This window comes from Misgurnus anguillicaudatus, chromosome 21 (assembly GCF_027580225.2).
Source record: "Misgurnus anguillicaudatus chromosome 21, ASM2758022v2, whole genome shotgun sequence".
In the NCBI taxonomy this organism is placed as follows: domain Eukaryota; kingdom Metazoa; phylum Chordata; class Actinopteri; order Cypriniformes; family Cobitidae; genus Misgurnus; species Misgurnus anguillicaudatus.
The window spans coordinates 58,902,145-58,925,776 of NC_073357.2; the positions used below are offsets into that span (position 1 = coordinate 58,902,145).

At 38.0% G+C, this 23,632-nt stretch overlaps 1 protein-coding gene across 4 annotated transcripts in view; it reads left to right on the plus strand.

Annotated features, from left to right (window-relative positions):
* The first annotated feature begins 957 nt into the window (after positions 1 to 957).
* cbfa2t3 (CBFA2/RUNX1 partner transcriptional co-repressor 3) overlaps positions 958 to 23,632 on the plus strand; it is a 69,947-nt gene continuing 47,272 nt past the window's right edge. Inside the window, exon 1 of one of the 4 annotated variants that reach the window (XM_055216489.2) lies at positions 958 to 1,358. In XM_055216489.2, the coding sequence (XP_055072464.2) occupies positions 1,145 to 1,358 (214 nt within the window). In that variant the 5' untranslated portion in view covers positions 958 to 1,144. Of the gene's footprint in view, positions 1,359 to 21,987; positions 22,878 to 23,632 lie in introns of those variants that run through there. The other 3 variants (XM_073859525.1, XM_055216478.2, XM_073859523.1) reach the window with 3 other exon arrangements.

Consider the following 23,632-nt stretch of genomic DNA (forward strand, 5'->3'; position numbering starts at 1 on the left):
CACGCCAAAAAGTTTGAGGACCACCGTTTTAACCAATGGTAATCAATGCACCAAATAAAGCATGGTCCCTACACTTTTACTATAATAAAACCCTAGCCTCCTAAAAACAATCGGGACACACTGGCGCAACGTCTGGAAAGCCTCCCACAATAGCATTGCATGAAAATAAACACAACTGTGCTAATGCCAAATGTATAGCATATGGGTCTGCACAGTTATTCAACAGAGCGCTTCTGAATATTAATAACATCATGATGAAATAAGCAACAAAGCCCGTCTATGTTGCAATATGCCTTCGAACTTAAGAAACAAGCTTTCAGATGGGAGCAATACTGAAAGTGCCTGAGGATATGTGAAGCTCTGGAGGTGTCGGAGAGGAAATCTGGGTGACAGGACTGTCCAGTAGGTACAGGAAGAGAGATTGCCCACAAACACAGCTGGATCCGGCCAGAGGAAACATGGACACCAACTATCACGGGCTCTCAGTAATGTCTGGGGAAGCAAACGCTCACATGGGGACAGGATACACAAACACTCTTACCTACATGAGGAAATAAATCATTTATTTTATAAATGTAACTTTTATGCCCTATAGTGTGATATGAGTAATTGATGATTCAATAGCATTACTACTCTGATTTACTTCCCTAAATAATATTTCAAGTACTCAAGTACACTACTTTACACCCCCAAAGGGAGGTTTTGTCAAATTTAGTTAACTTGTAAAGATAGTGTATAATTATGTAAACCAATGCGTACATGTGTTGCCCACTTGCGTACAGTATCAGCCCACAGGCAGGCTAACCTCTCTACAACCACACCACCCTTTCCTTTAGAGATATAACACAGAAAGAGAAAGGGAGATAGAGAGAGAGGAAGGGAGGAACATGTGCTCACTACATGCTGCCAGCCGTCATAGAAAATGTCAACGTTAACCCAGAAGCTCATAAATTTCGAAGAACATTTTTAAAAAGCTCCTTAATATAAAAGGAAAAGCTGTGGTAAGCGTTCAAAAGGAGTTAAAGTTTTGTTTTTCCACTTCCAGGAGATCTTTCCTGCGTAGTCTTCTTTCCGTGGGGTTACTGAATGAGGAACCTTACCCGTAGCAGCTGATCTGGGATTATAGACGTGTGTGGAAGTCTGCATGCACTTGGATGAGATGACTGGCGAGGTCCATGCGAAGAGACCTAACAGGTCAGGCGTAAGGAGATCCTCCTCGAACACCTCATTCTTATCCACGGCTCTCACTGCAGCAAGAGTGCCGACCGTCACGCTGACCAGCCAAAGGATGATCCCGGATAAAGGGGCCTTGTTACGACTGCCACAGCCGGCTAACATGACCAAGAGACAAAGCACAGGTGAGCACACCGACAGTACACGCAGTGTAAACATGAACACTTTAAAATGCCATCGCGTTATGCAACATATAAAAGCGAAACCTTATATTTTTTCACAAAAAAAAAATTTAATTGCCTTTTAGTGAATGATGTCAAGGTGGTTTTTAGTTGATGCATGAAATCAATTCCCTCACTGTAAAAAATATGCAGCATTTTTGTCAAATCAACATAATTTTTTTTGTTACAGTAACATAAAAATAAGTTAAACAATTTGAACTTGATTTTATAAGTTATGTCAACTTTTCACAAGCCAAAACTTCAAATATTAGGTTGAATTGACTTGCAAAACCAAGTTGTTTTAACTCCATTCTGAATTTTAACATTGCTCTCAAATGCTAGCAGAGTAAACATAGTTCACCACATTAACTAAAGATATCTCTGAAAAAAATTGGCTTGAATGCACTGTCTGTCGCTTTGGATGAAAGGATGTGCCAAATAACATTTGATCGGTAACACTTTACTAAGGTTCATTAGTTAACATTAGTTAACTACATTAGTTAACATGAACTACTAATAAACTGCACTTATACAGCATTTATTAATCTTTGTTAATGTTCATTTCAACAATTTCTAATACTTTATTCAAATCTTGTTAACGTTAGTTAATGTACTGTAAACTAAGGTGAACAAACAATGAACAGCTTTATTTCTATTAACTAACATTAACAAAGATTAATAAAGACTGTAACAAATGCATTGTTCATGGTTTGTTCATGTTAGTTAACACATTAACTAATGTTACCTAATGAACCTTATTGTAAAGTGTTACCATTTGATCATTATTTTAAACAGTGCATCTATTGTTTTGTCATTTAAACTTTCTTTAATAAAATGTTTGGCTTGAAAAGTTTGCCTGCATGTGCTACAATGTAAAAAGTAAAAGTTGGATCAACTTAAAAAAAAACTACTTCAATTTGTAACACCTAAAAAAAGGTTTTTTTTCAACTTAATTTTCACTTAAAAATATAAGTTGAAACGTTAACACTTTACAATAAGGTTCATTAGTTCACATGAATTAATAATGAACTGCACTTATACAGCATTTATTCATCTTTGTTAATTTCAACAACTACTAATACTTTATTAAAATCTTGTTAACATTAGTTAATGCACTGTGAACTAACATGAACAAACAATTAAAAGCTTTTTTTATATTAACTAACATTAACAAAGATTAATAAATACTGTAACAAATGCATTGTTCATGGTTTATTCATGTTAGATTAACTAATGTTAACTAATGAACCTTATTATAAAGTGTTACCGTTGAAAAATTTTTTAGGTGTTACCAATTGAATTTTTTTTTTTAAGTTGATCCAACTTTTACTCTTTACATTGCATATTTTTCTTAAATAAATACCATTTGCTTTGATATTTTGTTTATTCATATATTTTAAAGCAGGGGTGGGCAATTCCTGGTCCTGAGGGCCACAGCCCTGCAGAGTTTAGCTCCAACCCTAATCAAACACAGCTGAAAAATCTAATTGAAGTCTTCAGGACTGTTTGGAAATGACATTCAGGTGTGTTCGATTAAAGTTGAAGCTAAACTCTGCAGGACCGTGGCCCTTGATGCCCACCCCTGTTTTAAAGTGTAGCTTTTTAGAGCCCTATTTTAACGATAGCGCACGGTCTAAATGGGCGTGTCTGATGCCACTTTTGCTAATTTAAAGACGGGAAAAATTGTTTGTGCGCCGAGCGCACGGTCGAAAAGGGTTGTTCATATTTCCTAATGAGTAATGGGAGTATTTTGGGCGTAACGTGCAATAAACCAATGAGAGTCTCAGCTCTCATCCCTGTTAAAAGCCAGTTGCGCTGGCGCTATGTCTTATCCCTATTAAGATGACGGACTTTGTAAACTGAAAAACTTAGCGGAAGAAGAAGACCCCCAGTTTAAGAATAATGTTAAATAAAATGTGTTGTTTTCATTTTTATTGAAATTTAATTTTTTTTATTAAAACCTTTAAAAGACGTTTTCTTTCAGTCATAGAAGTACAAATAGCAAGCTTTTAATTGCTGTAAATGTATTGATATCCTACATAATCATTGTAATCTCATAAAATAATTTGCAAATATGCAAGAAAGGGTTTGTACTCTAAAAATACAAACAAGAGATAAAGAAATTACAAACGTGCGGATAGCCGAAGCGTTTCAGCACTAGAACAGCGCCATGGGATTTTTACAAAGCATTACTTAAACTGTTTCTCATCTCACCATATCAACAAGTACAGTGTCATCATATACAATAAATCCGTAATCTGTACTATTATGTTATAATAAATTATCTATATGGAATTTTGAGCTAAAAACTTCAAATACGTACTCTGGGGACACCAAAGATTTATTTGACATCTTAAAAAAGTCTTGTGATATGTTCCCTGTCGTTGAATGCCGGATTTTTTCAGCTGAGTGCTTTGGTTGCTGTGATACTTCTGCTTTGTTTATCAGTCGTTGTACGATGGGCCGGTAGGTTGTTGTGATGTTTATCCCGCCCCTCCTTCACTGTGATTGGATGGCTGTGTGAAAACAGCGCAAAAAAAGTTTTGGTGTGCATGCCCCCTTAGAGCAGTGTTTCTCAAACTTTTTCAGTCCAAGGACCACTTTATCTTCCGATATTTTTCTGAGGACAACCTAACAGAATAAGTGATATTTTTGTGTAAACACTTGCCTAGTTTAGGTCATCTTTTGGCGGACCACTTGGGGGTTTTGGTGGTCCGCGGACCACACTTTAAGAATTACTGCCTTAGAGAAACACATTACTGGTGTGCATCTTGAGACAAAATATAATATAAATATAACAATGGGACTGATATATTTAAACATTTTAAAAGTTGTTTTCACATCAAACATGCATATAAGTCTGGGACTAGACTTTGAAACCAGGCCTATAGGTGTCTGGTTAGCAGCGTCTCCTGTAAATGGTCTTGATTTGCATCCATAAGGCATTCTGTACTATGAATAACAACTGGAACATGTGATCACATTGCAAACCTTTAAAATGTATCAAAATGACCCTGTAAGGTTGTAGCTGACAACTTGAAAACCACTTGAGACCATCAAAAGGAATTTTACCCTGAAGTGGCACTTTTAAAGTACACTTTGTGGCCTTGAGTTTACTTGCATCCAAAGGTAACATACAACATCACACATTACTTGCAGCCACACTCGGCTTTCGGCAATAATGAGCTCTGTGCGTGTTTCTCTGATAAGTGCAGCATAATTAGGATTAGCCATAAACATCCCTGTAACTCAGTGATAAAATAGCCGAGGCAGGACGTTAAAGCCTCGCCTGCTACGAAGCGACACAGCGCTGTTATGTTTCATGTATTGCTACCTGTCCAGGTAAGAGAAGAGCCTGATGGGAGATGTAGTGTACAAAGTTTTTGTGTTTGGTGTAAGAGGCAGCTCATGAAACAGCAGATGTAGAGCGACTCAGACACGACTGCAATGTACGATAACCGCTTCTGTGAGAAGACAAGCAAATGCTGGATCATCTTCATACACACATGCTTCATGCACACCAGACTGCAGTAAGAAATAGCCAACCACATATATAACAAGCCGGGGGCGTCGGATCTAAACCCTGAGATTCTTGAAGCAACCGAAGGAGAAAATGATCAAAACAAAGTGCTATCACAGGCAGCAGAGAGCTTAGCGGCGCTAATCCACAGCTATTTAAATATCTAGCTTAATGATATTTTGGTTAGCATCTCAGAACAGCTAACAGTTCTGTACTTGTGTGTGTGAAAGCCTGTTTGTATCCGAGGCGAAAATGAGGACTTTATCTTTCATCAGCTCTTTACCAGCCATAACAAAGACGCAATGCTGTACGGACGCTTATAGAAATGTTTCATCAGGTGCAAAACATTCAGATCTGTTGAGATCATTTTGGTGTAAGGACAACCTAGAAAAAGACATTGGCTGTTTCTCAATATGCATTCTTTAGCGATCTTGCGTCCTTGTGTCCTCGCTCTACGTCATCATTAAAAGTCGAAGTTCAATTCCAATCCTCAAGAATGCAAGTACAGAGGACGCGTGAAAATACCCGGATGAGTTCTTGATATCGAGGATGTTTCAACTGCAGTTGGCTTGTTTTAATTTAAACCTTCATAACTTAAAAAATACAGCTAAGGGGCTGTCCACACGGAGACGTGTATCACTGTTTACGTATACATTTTTTATCGTATTGGCGTTTCATCCACACGGATCCGGCGTTTTGGGAGACTGAAACTGCTATTTTTTGAAACCGGGTCCTAAAGTGGATAAATCTGAAATCGACACCCTTGCGGTTTCGTGTCTACAGCCAATCCATATATTTTGTGAAGCGAAAACGTCATCACATCACGTGTCGGAACGTCACACGTAACAGCAACAACAATAACGGCGGACTACGTGATTGTGTACGTGCTACAGAAGCTACTAAGCCTACTAGCTTTATTACAGCAAAATCTTTTGCTCTATGCAATTGTGGTGAGCAACAAGCGATAATGGACAACACCATACGTTGGTTATGCGCATGCTCAAAGTCTTCTTCTCTGTGTATAGTGTATATCTGTGGCAGAATTACAGCGCCCCATACTGGTCCGGCATATATACTACACTGCTTTCAGTCGGTTTCAGTGGTTTCGTGTTTACGGATAATTTTTTTAGAACAAGGAAAAAAAATGATCGGATAGGGATCGTGTGAACAAAGCCTAAGAAGCACCATAAAACAAAATAATAACATGATAACATAATATTAAACATGTTTTGACAAAAATGTAAAAAAATTGATTTATCTCGTTTTGCAACTAAACTCTTCATATAATTAATCGGTCATAAATTCTTATCTTCGGTTAACGATTAATTGGTCAATATGAATATCCTTACCCCACAGTCACATTAGCTACAAAAGTGAGCGACATCGAGCGACACGCACTCGCTTGATGGGCGTTCCTTGGCTAGTATCTAAAAGCGGTATCAAAAGTCACTTTAGAGATATTGTTAAGTTACAAGAACGGTGTTTTTGGATTTAAAAATATTTATTTCTTGTTAAAAGTAACAAAATATATTAGATAAAATGCCAAACTTATAAGATAAACATAGATATACGCATTTTCCGCCATCTTGAATTATTTTCTCCGACTCGGCCACAGACCTACGTCACGCTGCTCCTTCACTCTGATTGGCAGTCGCTTTGTCGCATCGCTCAGCATTTGCATAAAATAGCCTGCTTGTCTATTTTGGCCCCACCTTAAATGGCCACTCCCATTGAAAATGAATGATAGCCTGTCGCTCTGTCTCTTGTAGCTAATGTGACTGGGGGTTACTCTTGACTATTTTGAGGAGACTGGAGTCCTAAATATTAGAATTAGAAATTAGATTTAGATTTCTTTCGAATTAGATTTCATTTCATTTAGGTTTAAGAGATGCTGTAGGTTCCTGTAATTACTCAAGAGTAAGAGAAGATCACAATAAATACTTAACGCTTTAACACAGAGGTCTTCAACCTTTATCAGGTCAAGTACCCCTTAATGGATAGAGAGAAGGAGCATGGACCCCCAGGACATATATCAAATTAAGACTTAAGGATTTATATACTGTACTTTGTTATGATGGTTACGTTACAAAGATTTTAAAATAATCACTTGGTATAAAGTGACGTACTGTATTGTTAACATACTACATAACATTGTCTTTTTTTTAAGATATTAGGGCGGTTTCCCGGACAGGGTTTAGATTAATCCAGGACTACGACCTTAGTTGTACACTGAAAAAAATTATTAATTCAATTAACTAAATTTTTTAAAGTAAGTGCACGCAATCAATTTAATTAAGCTTCATTTAAATACACGTTTTTGTATTATTTTGTGGTTCTAATATTTTTTTTAAATGTAGCTTAAATAAATTGATTGCGACCACTTACCTTAAAAAAATTTAGTAAATTGAATTAATAATTTTTTTCAGTGTATTGGGACATTTAAGTTGTTTGTATTTGTAAACATACATTACAAAACATTACTAATGCGCATCTTGAGACAAAACTATTGCACTGATGTGTTTTAAGACATATCAGTGCAAGCTGTTAGGATAGCTCAAATATGCAATTTAGCGCAAGACTAGGTTTAAGACCTGTCTAAAAAATACCCCTCAATGTGGAAACTTTATTAATCATGTTTTAATGTTTCTTATTAGCCTATTTATGCATTTTTATTTGATGCCCAATTCAATTTGTCAAAAAATACAAAATAATACATTTGAAGGACCCCTTGTAATATCAGCACGGACCCCCAATGGGCCGGACCCATTGTTGAAGACCTTAAAGAGAAATAATTATATATGGTCATTATATTGCACAAACATCTACTGTTATAGTGGCAGACTTGTGCACAGTATTGTATGTGTGAATGTACTGTATACATGCAGCATTTATTAGACAGTAGAAGACAAGGAGAAATGGAGACAAAGAGAGAGAGAGAAAGAGAGAGTTAGAACAGTTATCCTTCCTATTTCCTCTGCACCAGCTTTGCGGTCTCGACGAAGAACAGATGTTCACAACTTGATACTGCACATCAACCCCCTCTGCCTGCTATCTTCAGTCCCAGTCTGCCAACTGCCTGAACACACACAAACCCAAAGTCAAGGTTTAACTATCAACACGCACACCTGCGAGGGCACAGATGTGCAAATGAATACGCAACGATTTCTAGATTTCACAACATCGCAAGTGTGAAGAGGTCACACATAGGCAAGAACACTCACAAACGCAATCTCTTTAATATTTCAACTGTTTCTTCTAGACAGCAATGGTAATGAATAAAGAGAGAATGGAGACCTCCATTTCAGCTCAGTAATCCCAAATGTGCGTCCTGTAATTGCAGAAGTGATGTCCCAGATTTGCATAAAACCAAAGCCTGCTCTGTAAAGCAGATGCTATCCACATTCATTTATATCATTTATAAACTGCATAACATAAAAAAGCATGAAATGTCAGCTATGCAAGGGATTTAGGAGAAACATATGAGATAAAGATAATTGGAAAGACACCGAGAGCATTATAATAGTGCAACATCTGAGCTAGAAAAAAATATTGAATTGAGAACAAATTGAGACACTTTAAGCTTTCTTGTTTATAAAAGAAGACATCGTATTACATCTGAAGGTTCAGAGTTAGAAGTTACGTATAAGAAACACATCAATATCTCAAGTTTATACTGAGAACTGACATGCGTACACTGGTTGTTCATTTGCAAAACGATCACAAAGATCCCAAAAAGCCTTGCAATTGCTTACTGCACGCTATTAGAATTTATGTTCTCATAGTCTTATACCAGTTTAAATACTGAATAATTTGCTTTAGGATGTCATTTAATACAGTGTTGGGGAAAGTTACTTTTAAAAGTAATGCATTACAATATTAAGTTACTCCCCAAAAAAGTAACTAATTGCGTTACTTAGTTACTTTTCATGGAAAGTAATGCTTACGTTACTTTTAAGTTACTTTTGCGTTACTTTTTCTTACTTGGCTGAGGCTTGATATCTTTCAGGCCTTGCAGGTGTTTTTAATGATCGCAAAAATGTCAAGCTCTGGCCTGCCATCTCCGACTGTTCCTGCTGAGGCGCGCATAGATTGCGTAATTCTACGTTAATATGTTCAGTTTAATTATTTTATTTTTAAATTGAATTAATTAAACTGAAAAGTAACTTGCATTTAAAAGTAACTCAAATATTAATGTGTACATTTATAAAGTAATGCGTTACTTTACTCGTTACTTCAGAAAAGTAATATTATTACGTAATGCACGTTACTTGTAATGCATTACCCACAACACTGTTAAATATATAGGTTTCTTCATGTTTTTGTCTATTTTTAAACCATGGACGCTTGAAGTTGGAGTTAAGCCCGATTTATAGTCGTGCGTTAGCTCTACATCGTAGCTATGCCGTAGGTTATCCGTAGCCTGTGCGTAGCTCTGCGTAGCCTGACGTGCGCCTCACAAAATTTTAAACAGCGCGTCAGATCTACGCAGACCGCAAGCGTTGTGATTGGTCCACCAGAACCCCTCCCGTCAGGTAAAAAAACTGTGTCATAGGTATTTCCGTTTGCGACATGAAAACAAAGATGAGCCGACACTGAAAAAAAATGATTCATTGAATTTAATTATTTTTTTTAAGGTAAGTGGTTGCAATCAATTTATTTAAGCTACATTTAAACAAAAAGATTAGTAAAGTAAATAAAATATAAAACTTTTGTTTAAATGTAGCTTAAATAAATTGATTGCAACCACTTACCTTAAAAGAATTGATTAAATTCAATGAATCATTTTTTTCAGTGAAGTTGAGGATTAATTTAACTCAAACTGCATCAAAAGTTGCTGTTAATTTACTTCCATCATTGCTGGTCTTCTTAAATAATACACAACAAGTTGCTGTTTCTTCTTCGTTTGTGGGTTAACTTGCCAAGTGTCTTCTTCTTTGAAGGTCGCGCTGCTACTGTGGTTACACGCGTGGATACTGCCTACCAGCGATCTGTGCGTGTGTTTGCACGTCCACGCGGACGACGACGCAAAAAAAATAAATGAAAACCGACGCGGAACCTATGCAATCACGGCTACGCCGTAGGACCTACGCACAACTATAACGAGCCCTTTAGAATTGGGTTTGGACGTCATTTTATGTAACAAAAAGTTGTTCTAACCCCAAACTCAAGCGACAATGGTAAAAAACTAAAAAAAGGAAACCAATACATAAAACGACACTAAAAGATGCGCCATATTATGTAGTAAACTGGCATATAATATGCACGAAAAATTGGAATTTGGTGTATAATGTATTGCATGACTTTTCACACTGTGTGCTATTTATACGCACTTCATGATAATGGGCAGGTACATAGTATATCAAAAATATATTTATCAATAGTAATTTGTGCTGCTAAGGACTTTATTTGGACGTTAAAGGCAATTTTTTTCAATATTTAGATTTTTTGCACTCTCAGAAATCGTTGTATCTGAAATATTGTCCTATCCAAACAAACCATACATCAATGAAAAGCCTATTTATTTAGCATTTAGATGATGTATAAATCTCAATAAAATAATTTCCCCTTATGGTTTTGTTGTCCTGGGTCACATTTAGTCATCTTTTTAATCAGGTACGCTCCTGTTTGTTTATTTTTTGCTAAATTAACATAGGCATGGGCCGGTATGATATTCTGGCGTTATTATAATCGCAAGCAAAAATACCACGGTTTTGCGGTATTGCCATTGTAACACTAAAATGTGTTATTTTCAAATGTCTGCATATAAAAACATCAACATCAACTGGACACAATACATTTTATTTTTAAGCAATGTTTATCCAAGGTAAAAATAAAGCCTTTAAATCATAATATTCTATGTAATTAAACAAATTAGCGTCGCACAACTAAAGTGAATGGATGGGTGCGTGGGATAAGACGACAAAAAGTCTCATAACATACATGAAAAGCAATTCCCGCACACAATCTGCTTGCTGAAAATTGTAATAATTGTACGCAACAATTATAAAAAAAATTAGCAAGCAGATAGTGTGCGGGAATTGCTTTTCAAAAATATGTAATTGAAATGTAAACATGAATTCAATTAAATGATTTAGTTCATTTTGTGTTAACACAGTTCATACCTTGAAAACGGTATCACAAAACATTTTAGTGATTTTGACTCTTTAAAACCTCGGTATACCTTGAAACCGGTAACCGGCACATGCCTAAATGAACATCATTGCTGAATGATGATGCACATTTCTTGGGTGTCTTTTTTATGCATTTTATATCTTTTTTTTCTATTCTAATCCTAATTCTCCATAATTGCAACAATGCACAAATATGCACTATAGAAATAAAATGTGAATTTGAGAGAATAAAATAAAAAACACTGAAATAGTCTTAATCTTATTTTTCAGTGAATTATAGAGATCTCATGAGCACATACCGGTCAAACACTCGTTTACATTCATGCAGAAAGACAGATGTTGCCGGAGCAGCCAGCTGTCAATCAAATATAATCACACCACCCGAGATTTCGTGACGGGACGTTCGGTCACCACGGTATTATTGTGGGTTTTTGGTCACTGTACAGTACTTGCCTCCCTCTTTTTCAGCAAAGTTAAAGAGTCTGCAGGTGTGATTGTTAAGTGCTTAAGCATGCTTAAGTGCATGGCGCAATAATCTGTTGCGCTGTGCTGCATTTCAAAATGCACTTCATTATCTCGCTCTCATACGCTGTCCTACTTCCTGTCCTGTCTCACATCCTCTCTCGTGCTTTTCTCTTCTCTCACCCTGTTGAGAAACGACAACCTCCGCACGCACACACACACATTTCTTTCCACCTTATTTAATCTCTGCGATTCAGGAGCGCGATAGCGGTGAAGAAACGCAGAGACGATGCTTCTGCAATGCGCCTCTCGGTGTAAAATTGGACGACTCCATTCCCCGTTCCACTGCCTGTGGCCACCTTCTCATTAGATAAACTCCCTCACCGAGCGGCAGTGCTTAAAATAACTTTCATTTACTGCAGTCTGTAAGGGTGACTCAACAGGGCCACTGAATACCGGAGCTTCAGTGAGAGAGGACAAAGACGGTGAACAAAAGAGCTGTGTTTCTGTCCGCCAGCACCCGGCCTTATCTCTTCCCAGCACTCTGGATGGCGACTGCAGCCACAGGAAAGGATTTATAATGTGCCAGTGAAAAAAGAAGATCTCCCTCAAACCGTTTCCCTTTGCTTTCTCTCGAGCTGTATTTCAGCATCCGCCGAGACAGTCATTTCCATACGGACACAATGAGCCCAATCAGACACGAGCATCTCTCCTCTTCTTCTTCATCAGATGGAGAAAGACTGACAAGGACGTTTTAATGCCACTAGGTGAAGGTCGATGCATGAGGGGTGGTGTAGGTACAGAGATAGCAACTTATAATAGGAGAGGTTTGAAAAGCCATCGCTCAGAAGAGCATGGACAGGGACACTGTAGTCACATCAACAAAGGCCTAAATGAAGTTTGGAAGATCTGTCAGGCTCTTACATTGACAGGCTGTCGACCAGCTTAGCCTCATGAGAGCATCACGCTGTCAATCAAACTGTTGTTGTGATGATAAGAATCCTTCTTGCTCCAGTCAGTACGGACAGATATGCAGTCTATGTATGCAAACCCATTTCACACAAAGCATTGATCCCATAAAACTGCCATAAAATTGCTAAAATGTAAATTTTGTCATTGATCCCAGGATCAATCCCAGGATGGGGACCTAGTAACATTGCCATGATCAGTCCCTTAAAAACACATGCTGTAAGGGTTGTGTCGTAGTGATGGCGAAAGTGTTGTTGCAATGACATGGTATGGTTAACGTGCAACTCCTAATCTCACTTTTACAGTCTGCAAACTGGAATGAAGCAGAGATCAGGGAGCTTCTTACTATCAGAGCTGTAGCTTAAGTGGTACACAGTGTGTTTGTCGTATTTGGAAAAAAAACGCACAAGTGTGGTTTCTCAAGAGAGGAATCACAGATCATAAGCAAACTTAAGATGCTGTGGAAAACATTACAAATACATTACAGGTCACCCCTTGATGGCAAGCATCTTTACAAGATGTGTGTGAACGCACGCACAAATATCAGAAAATCCCTGGCAGTGTGAATGAACCAAAATCAAATGATCCCGGGATGCATTATCCTTGTATTTTCCGGATTCTCCGTGTGAAAAGCGCTATTAGGCCAATACTGTACAGTATAACTAATCTGAATTTAGATGTGATCAATAATAGGTTGATACAAATATTTTACATGTCATTGTTGTTAGTCAAGACCACCTCATTTGAGTCCAGATCCAGCTTTATTTGAACTCGGACTTCACACTCTTTGGTCTTGGACTTGACTCGGACTCAAACGACTACACCACTGACCCGATCCAGAGCCTAAAGCTTTGTTTATACTCGCGCTTTGGTCCACAATGAAAGCCTCCGCAGATCGTGCACGCGTCTCACCAAACGGACGAGGTGTTTATAGTTGACGCATTCACTGTTGCATTATTTTTTGAACCGCCAGGGTGCGACGTGAGCAATCAAATTAAAACACAAACACAAAGAAGAGAATAGAAGAAGTCATCCGCTGGAACATCCCTGGTGATAAGCCAAACATTCTGAATCCTGTAAAATAATTCGTGTTTTAAACTGCAAAGTTTCCATACTTTATTCCAGAGTGTCAGATAAATATATACATTGTTTTGCTTGGATTGATCAAAGAAATACGTCACTCGGACAGAATCACCTCGAGTCATTTTCGGATGTGGAGCCGCGCGCACCGTTACAAAAAATGCTGTGCACACCTCCAAGCGAAATTGGGTCTTGCGCACCCAACACACACGAGCGCCCACTCTGCGTTGACGTCATTTTTGTCGCACGCACCAACGCGCCCGTGCGGACGCGGCGAGTATAAACATAGCTTAACATAAGCACTAAACCGAACACTAGAATCTGATTGGCTGACAAAATTATATAAAAATTGTGTACAGAGTTTGTCACAGCACAGAATTTTTTTTTATTAACCACCCAGTCAAATTTGTATGATAAAAAACCTGCAAAGTAAATAAAATTAATACAATACAAGTGCATTCTTTGCGCTCACACGCTGGGGCGTGTCCACTGTCATGGCTGAAGCCACGCCCACTCGTAAAAAAGCTGCTGTCTCTCCAAACTTTCAAATACCGCTACAACCTGAATGGATGTTTGCGATGTGTTAGGGGCGGGGCAATGCTTTTTAGCCCCACCCAAATAATCCTGAACACAGAAATGTGTAAAACTGTTTAAAGGTGTAACTCCACATTTCCATACTACACAGTTCAAAGTCTTTGTAAGGTGTTTCAGCAATACATTTATAATGTGTTTAGAAACAATTCTCTGAAATGACTTTACACAGACTTTAAAGGGGACATATCATCAAAATTTTACTTTTTCCATGTTTAAGTGCTATAACTGGGTCCCCAGTGCTTATATCAAAGTATAAAATGTAAAAAAACAACAACCCAGTAACTTAGTTTTGGTAAACCATTCTCTGCAAGCACGTCAGGGTTCGTACAAGTTTCGGAAAGTTTTTTCGATTACAGGTCCAACTGACGGTTCAGGGGTTTTCTATACGTATCACTTCTTTATATGGGCACTTCCCCCGGAAATCCCCGCCCACCCGTCAATCAGCGAGAGACGCTAGAACTTACAAACATCTTATCACGCCACTCAGCTTTGTTTTAATGTCAAAACTCAACAATGGATGAAGTGTGTTTTTGGATGTAAGGAGAAGAAATCCAGCCTTATGAAAACAATGGATATAGTTTATTATCCGGGGTAGCAGCGGAGTTTTGCGTGTGTGTTTGATGCGCTGGATTTTCCCAACCGGGTCATGACGAGTTGCGCGCGGTAAGTAAGACTTCTGTCTTATGTTGGAAATAGTCGCGTGCATATTATATAAATGACACGAACAAGTAGTGAATCATAAGTTAAAGCAACACTATGTAGTTTTTCAACCTTTAAATAATGTCTCTAAAATTATTTCAGTGATAGAACAACTCTTAACTGAACAAATTCTACTGCTGGTGCAACCTGAGCAGCCTCCTAGCTGCTACAAGCACACTCTGAAAGTGGCGGTGGAGGGTAGAGCACACAGCCCCGCCCCTCCCCCTGCCTGCAGAAGAGTGTCCGATACCAGGCACTGTTGCACTTTTCAACCACATGGGGGAGCCAGAAGTCAGTCTTACATGGAAACTACATAGTGTTGCTTTAAAACAATGTTGCATGACTCGTACTCGCTCCTCCCGCGGTATAACTCCTCCTTCTTCATTTTTTTGTACGTTATCGGAAAGATCCGGTAAAGCTAATATTTATTTTATAAATCTGATTAAACTAAAGACTCTTCGGAGATATAAAGGATGTCATACTACTCTATAGGTACTCCAGATTAACATCAGAAATGCAGAAACAGCGTGTGTTACGTGAGCTTTAACATGTTATAATAAATGATCTATATGGTATTTTGAGCTAAAACTTCACATATGTACTCTGGGGACACCAAAGATATTTGACATCTTAACCCTGGAGAACACATGGGTCAAATTTGGCCAATGTTAATTGATGCTAAGAGAAGTGTTCTAGGGTTCTCCAGGGTTAAAAAAGCCTTGTGAAATGTCCCCTTTAAGTTTTTAAAGAGAACTGACAAAGAGCAAGACAGTACACTAGCATCCCTGTAAAACCCCAGTGCAGACCTGCATTATGTTGTAAACTGTATTCTGACACGTAACGTGTGCAGGCGAACTTGTGTAGCCATAAACGTTTACGAGCGTGAAGTATTTCACAGGCCCAACACATCCATTCATTTCCACCCTCTCTATAGTCATAGTTTCTCAATGGTATACGTTCACACACACACAGACAGTAGCAGGAGTGTGTAAGGCCGCATGTGTGGTCAGATCAGGGCCAGCCGTGGTAAGACAGGCAGGGCTATAACTTCCCACCAGGGAAGAAGGCCATAAACACTCCATCAAACCCCAGGACAAGCGGCCATCCATCTGTCTGACAACCAGGAGCTCAGCCTGTAGTAGACTCCGTGTGCTCTGTTGAGAGATGCAAGTTTCAGGTATATGCTCAGGTTGCTCTTCATGGTTTTGTAGAGCTAGGCCCAGATTTTCTAAATGGGGCAAATTACACAAGAGCACAATTCCAAAAAAGCGCAGACGGGAGTGGTAATATCTGCGGGTTATTTACTAAAAATGCGCAAATAATAATAAATTTTAAAATAATAAATAATACAGGCGCAACAGCTGATTTCCATAATGACCAATGCAGCCTACTAAGAGCAGCGCAAATAAGTTCAGGGTCGCAAATAGCCTAAGCAGAGCTGATGAGGTGCAGGTGATCTACTAATGCCTGATGCACTTGAGTTCAGCACCACAGACCTATCAGCTGAAATTTCGGGGGGTGAAATGAAAAAAAGCAGCTCAAAAAATGAAGGTTTTGAAACACCTGCTATGGTATGAATTTTCCTAGTGACTCCTCTATTATTTCCTCCAGCAAATAAAAAAATAACATGGCTTGGCAAACAATATTTTTGATTATGTTCCTCTGGCATTCCAAATAAACTGATAAATGTTAAAAATCCTCTGCCTTGTACCACGCGCTCTCTGTTATCAGCAATTTGAAGCTCAAAATGATTTAAGACATGTTTTTTTCGGTGTGAAATAATGGCGCAAATACCAGTAATATCACGGGCAAACATTAGTAAATCGCGTTGCGTGAATCATCCCATAAATTTTGTGTCTGAAGGGGAAACTCTAAAAATGCATATGGTCAGTCGCAAAAATAACTAGACCACACCTTTTCAGCGCTAATAATCCACTGTGCGTCTTTAGTAAATCCCCACAGTCGTTATTTAACGCCAAAATGATGGTTTGCGCTGGTGCAAGCTGTTAGTAAATCTGTCCCTTAAAGTCACTATGAAACGGAAGTAGCAATTGTCTTCCTTTCCATATCGTAATGTATATCTGAGTGAAACGGCTTCTGACATGAGAAAAGAAATGTAAGGCATGATTTGATTTTGTGCACCGAGAACTGATTGGATCGTTGGGCCGTTGCTTATTCATAATTGCCGCAATCTTTTCCCAGGCAGCAATAAGTCTTCCATAGCCACGCCATTCCTCATGACTTGAAGGGAAGAGAGGTCGTTTCGAGAAGGAGAGGAGGTTAATGTTTTTGATTAAAGATTATGAGGGCACATGCATAAAAAAATGCCTAGGAACTAACCGTAATAATCAAGGAATTTGCTGCCTTAAAGGTGCAGTGTGTACTTTTTAGAAGTATCTCTTGACAGAAATAATATACAAAACTATATTATCAAAGGTGTATGAAGACCTTTTTATAAAGAAATGTAATGTTTTTATTACCTTAAAATTAGACGTTTTTATCTACATACACAAAGGTTCCTCTTACATAGAAGTCGCCATTTTGTGCCGCCATGTTTTTACAGAAGCCCTAACGGACAAACTTTTTTACTAAGTTGTGTCCGACGATGACATGTTTTTACGGTGGCGGCTACCGTAGCTTTTCTATGCGTTTCAAAACAAGGGGTGAGCAGTGGACTGAGCCGTTGGTTGCAATTCATAACCTCACCATTAGATGCCGCTAAAATTTACACTCTGCACCTTTAACATGGCTGCAGCAGGCGCAATGATATTATGCAGTGCCTGAAAGTAGTCCCCTGGTAACTTTCAATAGCAGAGGACTATTTTCAGGCAGTGTGTAATATCATTGCGCCTCCTGCAGCCATGGTACAGCAGCAAAGACCTTGATTATTACGCTGGTATGAAAGTAAAGTTCCTAGCCATATCGACCTAGAACATCGCAACTTTTAATTTTCCGTCAGTATTAGTACACGATGTAACTACAGAAGAGTCAAGTTTTAAAGCAACACCAAAGAGTTTTTTTTTACCTTAAAACAACGCTTCCAAAACAGTTTCAGTCGTTCATCCACTCGAAACGGGGTGAACAGCACTTTCACATTCGCTTTGCAGCCCTCTATCGGCCAAAACCGCAAGTTTCCAACCGTCGGGTAGTGGTCCTGTAGTTCGAGTGAAAACTACAAAAACTTGCTTTACGGCAGACCTACAATCCAATCAGAGCCAGCTATGCCTCAGTATTTATGACAGTGGGTAATGGACAATTACGCTTCTAACCTGTAGGGGGAGCAAAGAGCAAAAACTCTTTGGTGTTGCTTTAAATAGGAAAAATATCGCAACGCTTTGGTTATTTTAGAGCGATGCTAATGGTCTAATCAGATTCAATGGATTATGCTATGATATGCTAAAAGTGGTACCACCAGACCTGGAGATCGGCTAAATGGATTGCAAAACGATAAAAATCAAATGTTTAACTCTATGGAGCTGGAAAATGAGCCTATTTTAAAAAAAAGTGGAATGTCCCTTTAAGCTACGTTTCCCCACTGACCACCCCTAAACAGCCCAAAAGCTTCAGGATCACGGTCAGCCCTACATGAGATCACTTCAGTCTCTTCTCATGAGCCCACAGTCTGATTATCTGTGTCTCTGAATTGCTGACCTGAGACGTAAGTAAAGTTCAGTGTTTCAGGTCAGATAGCATCATGGTGCTTCACACATGATTAGCTGGAAACGTTTGCCCTTGCAAGACCAGCTTAAGACTGACACTTCAGTTAATGTAGAAAAACCCTGAAATATCTGGGCAGAGATTGCACATCCACATGAGCTGACCACATATCAGTATGACAGATTAAGAATTACGAGTGTAGAGGACTGAAGTCATACAGGATTTATTTAAAGTCTCAGAGTAGTAGCCGCTATAAGAAAAGAGGAGTACGGACCAGTGCAATGAAGTGTGCAAGATTTCTCAAGGCTGCGAGTTTTGATCTACTGTAGTTGTAAATATTATCAAGATCAATTCACTTTACACACAGTGGTACACACCGTTTCTCACATGCCTCCTGCATTACAGCATCATGGCCACTGTTAGTATCCATGTTGTCCAATTTCAATTCATGAGATGTCACGATATTAAGAGTGCATAATGATGATACTTAAATAAATCTGTGATGCATCCAATTTTTTCCTTGTGTTGACCGGCGGAACGCTGTACAAATGATGAGACTAAATAAGGTGTACACGGCTGCTTTTTTCTCCAAGGTCAGTACAGCGCTTGTCATGCTTGTTTACACGTCTTTTACATCTCATCGTCTCTGAGCGGTGGGTGAGACAGACAGATGCGAGTATCTCATAGGCTCACCTGCAGTCGCTCTGCAAAACCAAGTCAGACTGCTGCTGAATGGCTAGCAGGTGCGGTGATGGTTAAACAGTCAAAAATGATGAAATCAACTGAACAAAACAGAAGGGAGGGAGGTTTGGATAAAAAGCCCATCTATTTTTTTTATAGAAGCAGCTGTATTTACTAGAAAATTTTGCCAAGACCCCGGTAGGAGACATATTCTGCACTTATGCCCAAACCGCAAGAGGAAAAGTCATATTCATATTCAAATACAAGCTTTAAATGTGTGTGGAAATGCCATCTCATATCCATATTCATAGCCGGTGTACAAATGGTGCATATGGCTCTCTGAATCACTGATGTAACTGCTCTGCTATTCAGCTCGAGTGTAATTGGACCACCACAGACGTTACTTCTTAAAATAGATAAAATGATAAGTAAAAAAAGAGTGTAGGTTTTCCACGACTAATAAACAGCTTCTAAGACGTTATTGCTCAAAAAGGTATTTGGACATTTGCATTAGATAACCAGTGTTGGGTGTTAGTTACTGTAATTTAATTACTTTTTCCTTGAAAAAGTAAAGTAAGGGATTACTCTCATTTTTCCAGTAATTTATTCACAGTTACTTCTGATTTAATTAAACTAAATACTGTGTATGAACTGTAGAATAATTATATAGACCGTTTCATCGGACTCTGGATCCGAACTTTACTTCCGGTTTTGTTTTTTTTTATGCTAAACTGATCTCTTGTTTTTTATTGTTATATAAATAAACTACGTTTAAAGTACTTTGTGGTTATTTATTATTAGCGGAGTTTACCGGAAGTTACGTGCAGACCGCGACAGCCGCTTGTTTATGTTGTTACTGCTGAAACCGTCTATATAATACAATAGTGGATTTAAAGGCGGAGTCCATGATGTTTGAAAGCCAATGTTGATATTTGAAATCACCTAAACAAACACGCCCCTACCCCAATAGAATCTGGACCTTCTGTTGATAGACCCGCCCCACACATACGCAACCCGGCATTTGATTTGATTTGATTGGCTATAAGTGTGTTTTGGTAGTCGGCCCGTCTCCTTTTCCAAACCGTTTTTCAAACATCGTGGACTCCGCCTTTAAAATAAAAATGTGAAGTCTAAGAGTAAAGTCTAAAATTCATTTTTGTGTATCCTTCTAACTTTAAAACCTTTTGGTGAGTTAATAAGAATAATGGTAACACATAGTGTAGTTTTTCAATTTACACTATTAACTAGTGGGTTACGATTATTTATACCACGGAGCTGTTGAATGCTTTATTCTGATTGGCTGAGAAATATTCCATGGGTGTTGATTATTTTTTAATAACCGCACACCTAACCTTTAAAATGTCTTGAAAATAGGCACCAGAGCGATATTTTTGGTAACCGTGGTAAAAGAGGAATAATTGACTGCGGTCCTTTGAATTATTCGAAAATAATGCATACATGGTTTAACGGCACCACGCTAACCACCTTGGGTGTGCATTATTTTGTTATAATTTAACGGCCGTCGTCAATTCCTTACTATTGGGAATTGTTATTGTCATTATTCCTTACTAATATTACTGAGATATTGGCTGTCTATTAATACTTAAAAAGCACATATTAATGCAAGATTCTGCAAAACCTTATTCTACATCCTTAATCCTAACTAATTCCTACCAATATTTAAACTTAACAACTACTTTACTAAGTATTAATAAGCAGTGAATGGGAGTATATTGAGGCAAAAGTAGTTAATAGTTAGTTAACAGTGAGAATTGGACTTTAAAAAGTGTGACTACAATAATGAATGTTTTTTATATGATTTATTTGAGATGTTTCAAGCCTATATTTGTATCATTTACTAAATAGGATTAAGAAAGTATGAGTAATAAGTAATTAAAACAATTTTGGAAAGAGTAATTTGTACAGTAATTTAATTACATGATTTGAGATATAATTAATAACTAGTAATTAATTATTTTTTTGAGTAACTTACCCAACACCAAATAACATTTCTTTAAAGATACAGAAATGCACTTTCCAATAAAAACATTTAGCAAAACGAAAATCTCCATACAATGTGATGACCTCTTACCTATGTTTTTATTCTGTAAGGGGGATTAAAAATAATATTTCACACTCCTAAGCCATTTCTATTTATTTCTATGCAGGATTATAACATTTGTATTGTCTAATGCAATTAAATTCGGTGAATGTTTAGGGTGTATTTTGTTTAATTTAAAACACAACAATATCAATTCCCAAAGGTAAAGACGATTGAACATTAAACAACAATCTATGGGACAGGATGTATAAATGAAGCAAAACAAAATTAATTTTGAAAATGAAATGCTCATTTTGTAGTTATGATCCAACAAACATCACATCTCTCATCTGAATGCTCTCGATCGGGTTTCGGGCACCAGATGCGTGGCTGTCAATCGCTTAATGAACTCGAGAGTTTGCGCGCGTCACTGACGCTTCACAGCTGATACGGGGAAACAGCGGCCCCTGGGGGCCCTCGGAGGAACCGCAGGCAGAAACGCGTTCACTGCCAGAGCCGGACCATCAATACGGCTCTCAGGAGAATAAACCTGACATTTTTATCAGGGACACTGCGTATGATCCCTTAAGAATTGAGAAAATGCTGGGCACATCCTAATTATGTTAATAGCGGGTCTATTAAAAATGTGATATGAGTTATATTAGGAATCGTCGATATCTGAGGAGACTACGGCAGAATGGAGCAGCGAGGGAGGCAGGCTGTCAGCTCGTGGCTCTGAGAAGCTGTCAGAGAGAGAGAGAGAGAGAGAGAGAGAGAGAGAGAGAGAGAGAGAGAGAGAGAGAGAGAGAGAGAGAGAGAGGTTAGGAGCGCAGAAGAACGCATCTCCTCTCCAGATGGTGTTTTAAACGCAGACAGAAGGGTCATTAGACAGCACACCAGCTTCCAAACCAACACAAAAATAAACCAAAAACCGAGATGATGCGCGAAGAAACAGCACAGAATGCATAACATCAGTTAGCAGGGAACGCGAATAATGTTTTTAACGGAGCGATTTTTCGAGTCGGGAGTTTAGGAGTATTAACGGGAAGATCTCCGAAGGACTCCGTATACGACTCGCTTCTGGAGACGAGGACTTAAAGGGATTTACCAGAGACAAACAGTCTTCACTGCACTTCTGCTTGGTGAACCGAGGATCGATGACGATAATAAAAATCTAATTTCTTCGATACGTGGACTCGTGGAGGAATATAAAAACACATCCGAATTTGTGATTATTGCGTGTGTGTGAAATCAAAGCAAACTTTTTCTCTCTCAGTGCGTTTTGATGAAGAAATTTGTAAGGACGTTTTGACGTTTGAAAGGAACGTGATACCAAAGTCTCTCTACTTTAATACTGAAGCTCCGCTGTTTTATCTTTCTACGATATTTTTTTCGATTTCTTGAAACTGAATTACCTCAGAATTTAACGTCAAACCAACATCGCGTGCAATCCAAAGGAGTTCAGGACTGTCTTTTCTATAAAAGCGCTTTGATAAACTGCATATTTATGATTATCCGTCATTTTGGAAAGTATTTTTATCAATGAGGATCGAGGCGTAATAATCGCCGCTGATTTCTGTATTTATTTTGGATTATTTTTTATTTATTTTTTGCTACAAACACCCCAGTTTGACTTCGACCTTTACAAAGTAAGTGTTTTTGGTCTTTTTTACACAGTGTTTGTTTAATATCAATGTTTATTTCTGGAGTAGGCTATGCTGGACTGTTCCGACGATGCTTTCAACACAGGACAGGTGTACAGTAGCTAAATTAAATAAATTAAGTAACGCAGACATATTATTAGTGTTTTACAATGTAAATTTATATGCTAGGTATAAATATGTTTTTTCTTAAAGAAAACTATATCAAATTAGTCAAATAAATATTAATTTCTGTCAAACAAATGTAGGCAATTTCGATATAAATCGTAGCGTATACAAATTATAATAACGATTTCACGTCAATCGATACAATTATTATTATTAAAACATCTATTAATCACTTAAGAAATTGCTTATATTTAATTTTCCTTATTTTCAACACTTATAAATGTTATAAAAAATATTTCCAAAAAGCACTTATTCTTATCTGCTTGTCAAAATTGTGCCAAAACATTGAAGCCTCTGGATTGGAACTTTTGATAAATTATCAAACCCAGTACAGTAACTATAGTTTAATATTTTTAAAGACAAGCTTGCCATATTTAACTTGGATTAAGATCTCATCTAATTAAACTGTATTCATTATGAAGAAATAACAGCCTGCATGTTTCAGGACTAAAAAGCTGTAGACAGTAAAGCAGCAACAGTCTTGTAATTTCTGCACTTGTCCATTTAAATATGTTAAATCTCCTATGATCGTAAATGTGGTCTGGTGTATTATGATGAATTGTTCATTGCAGTCA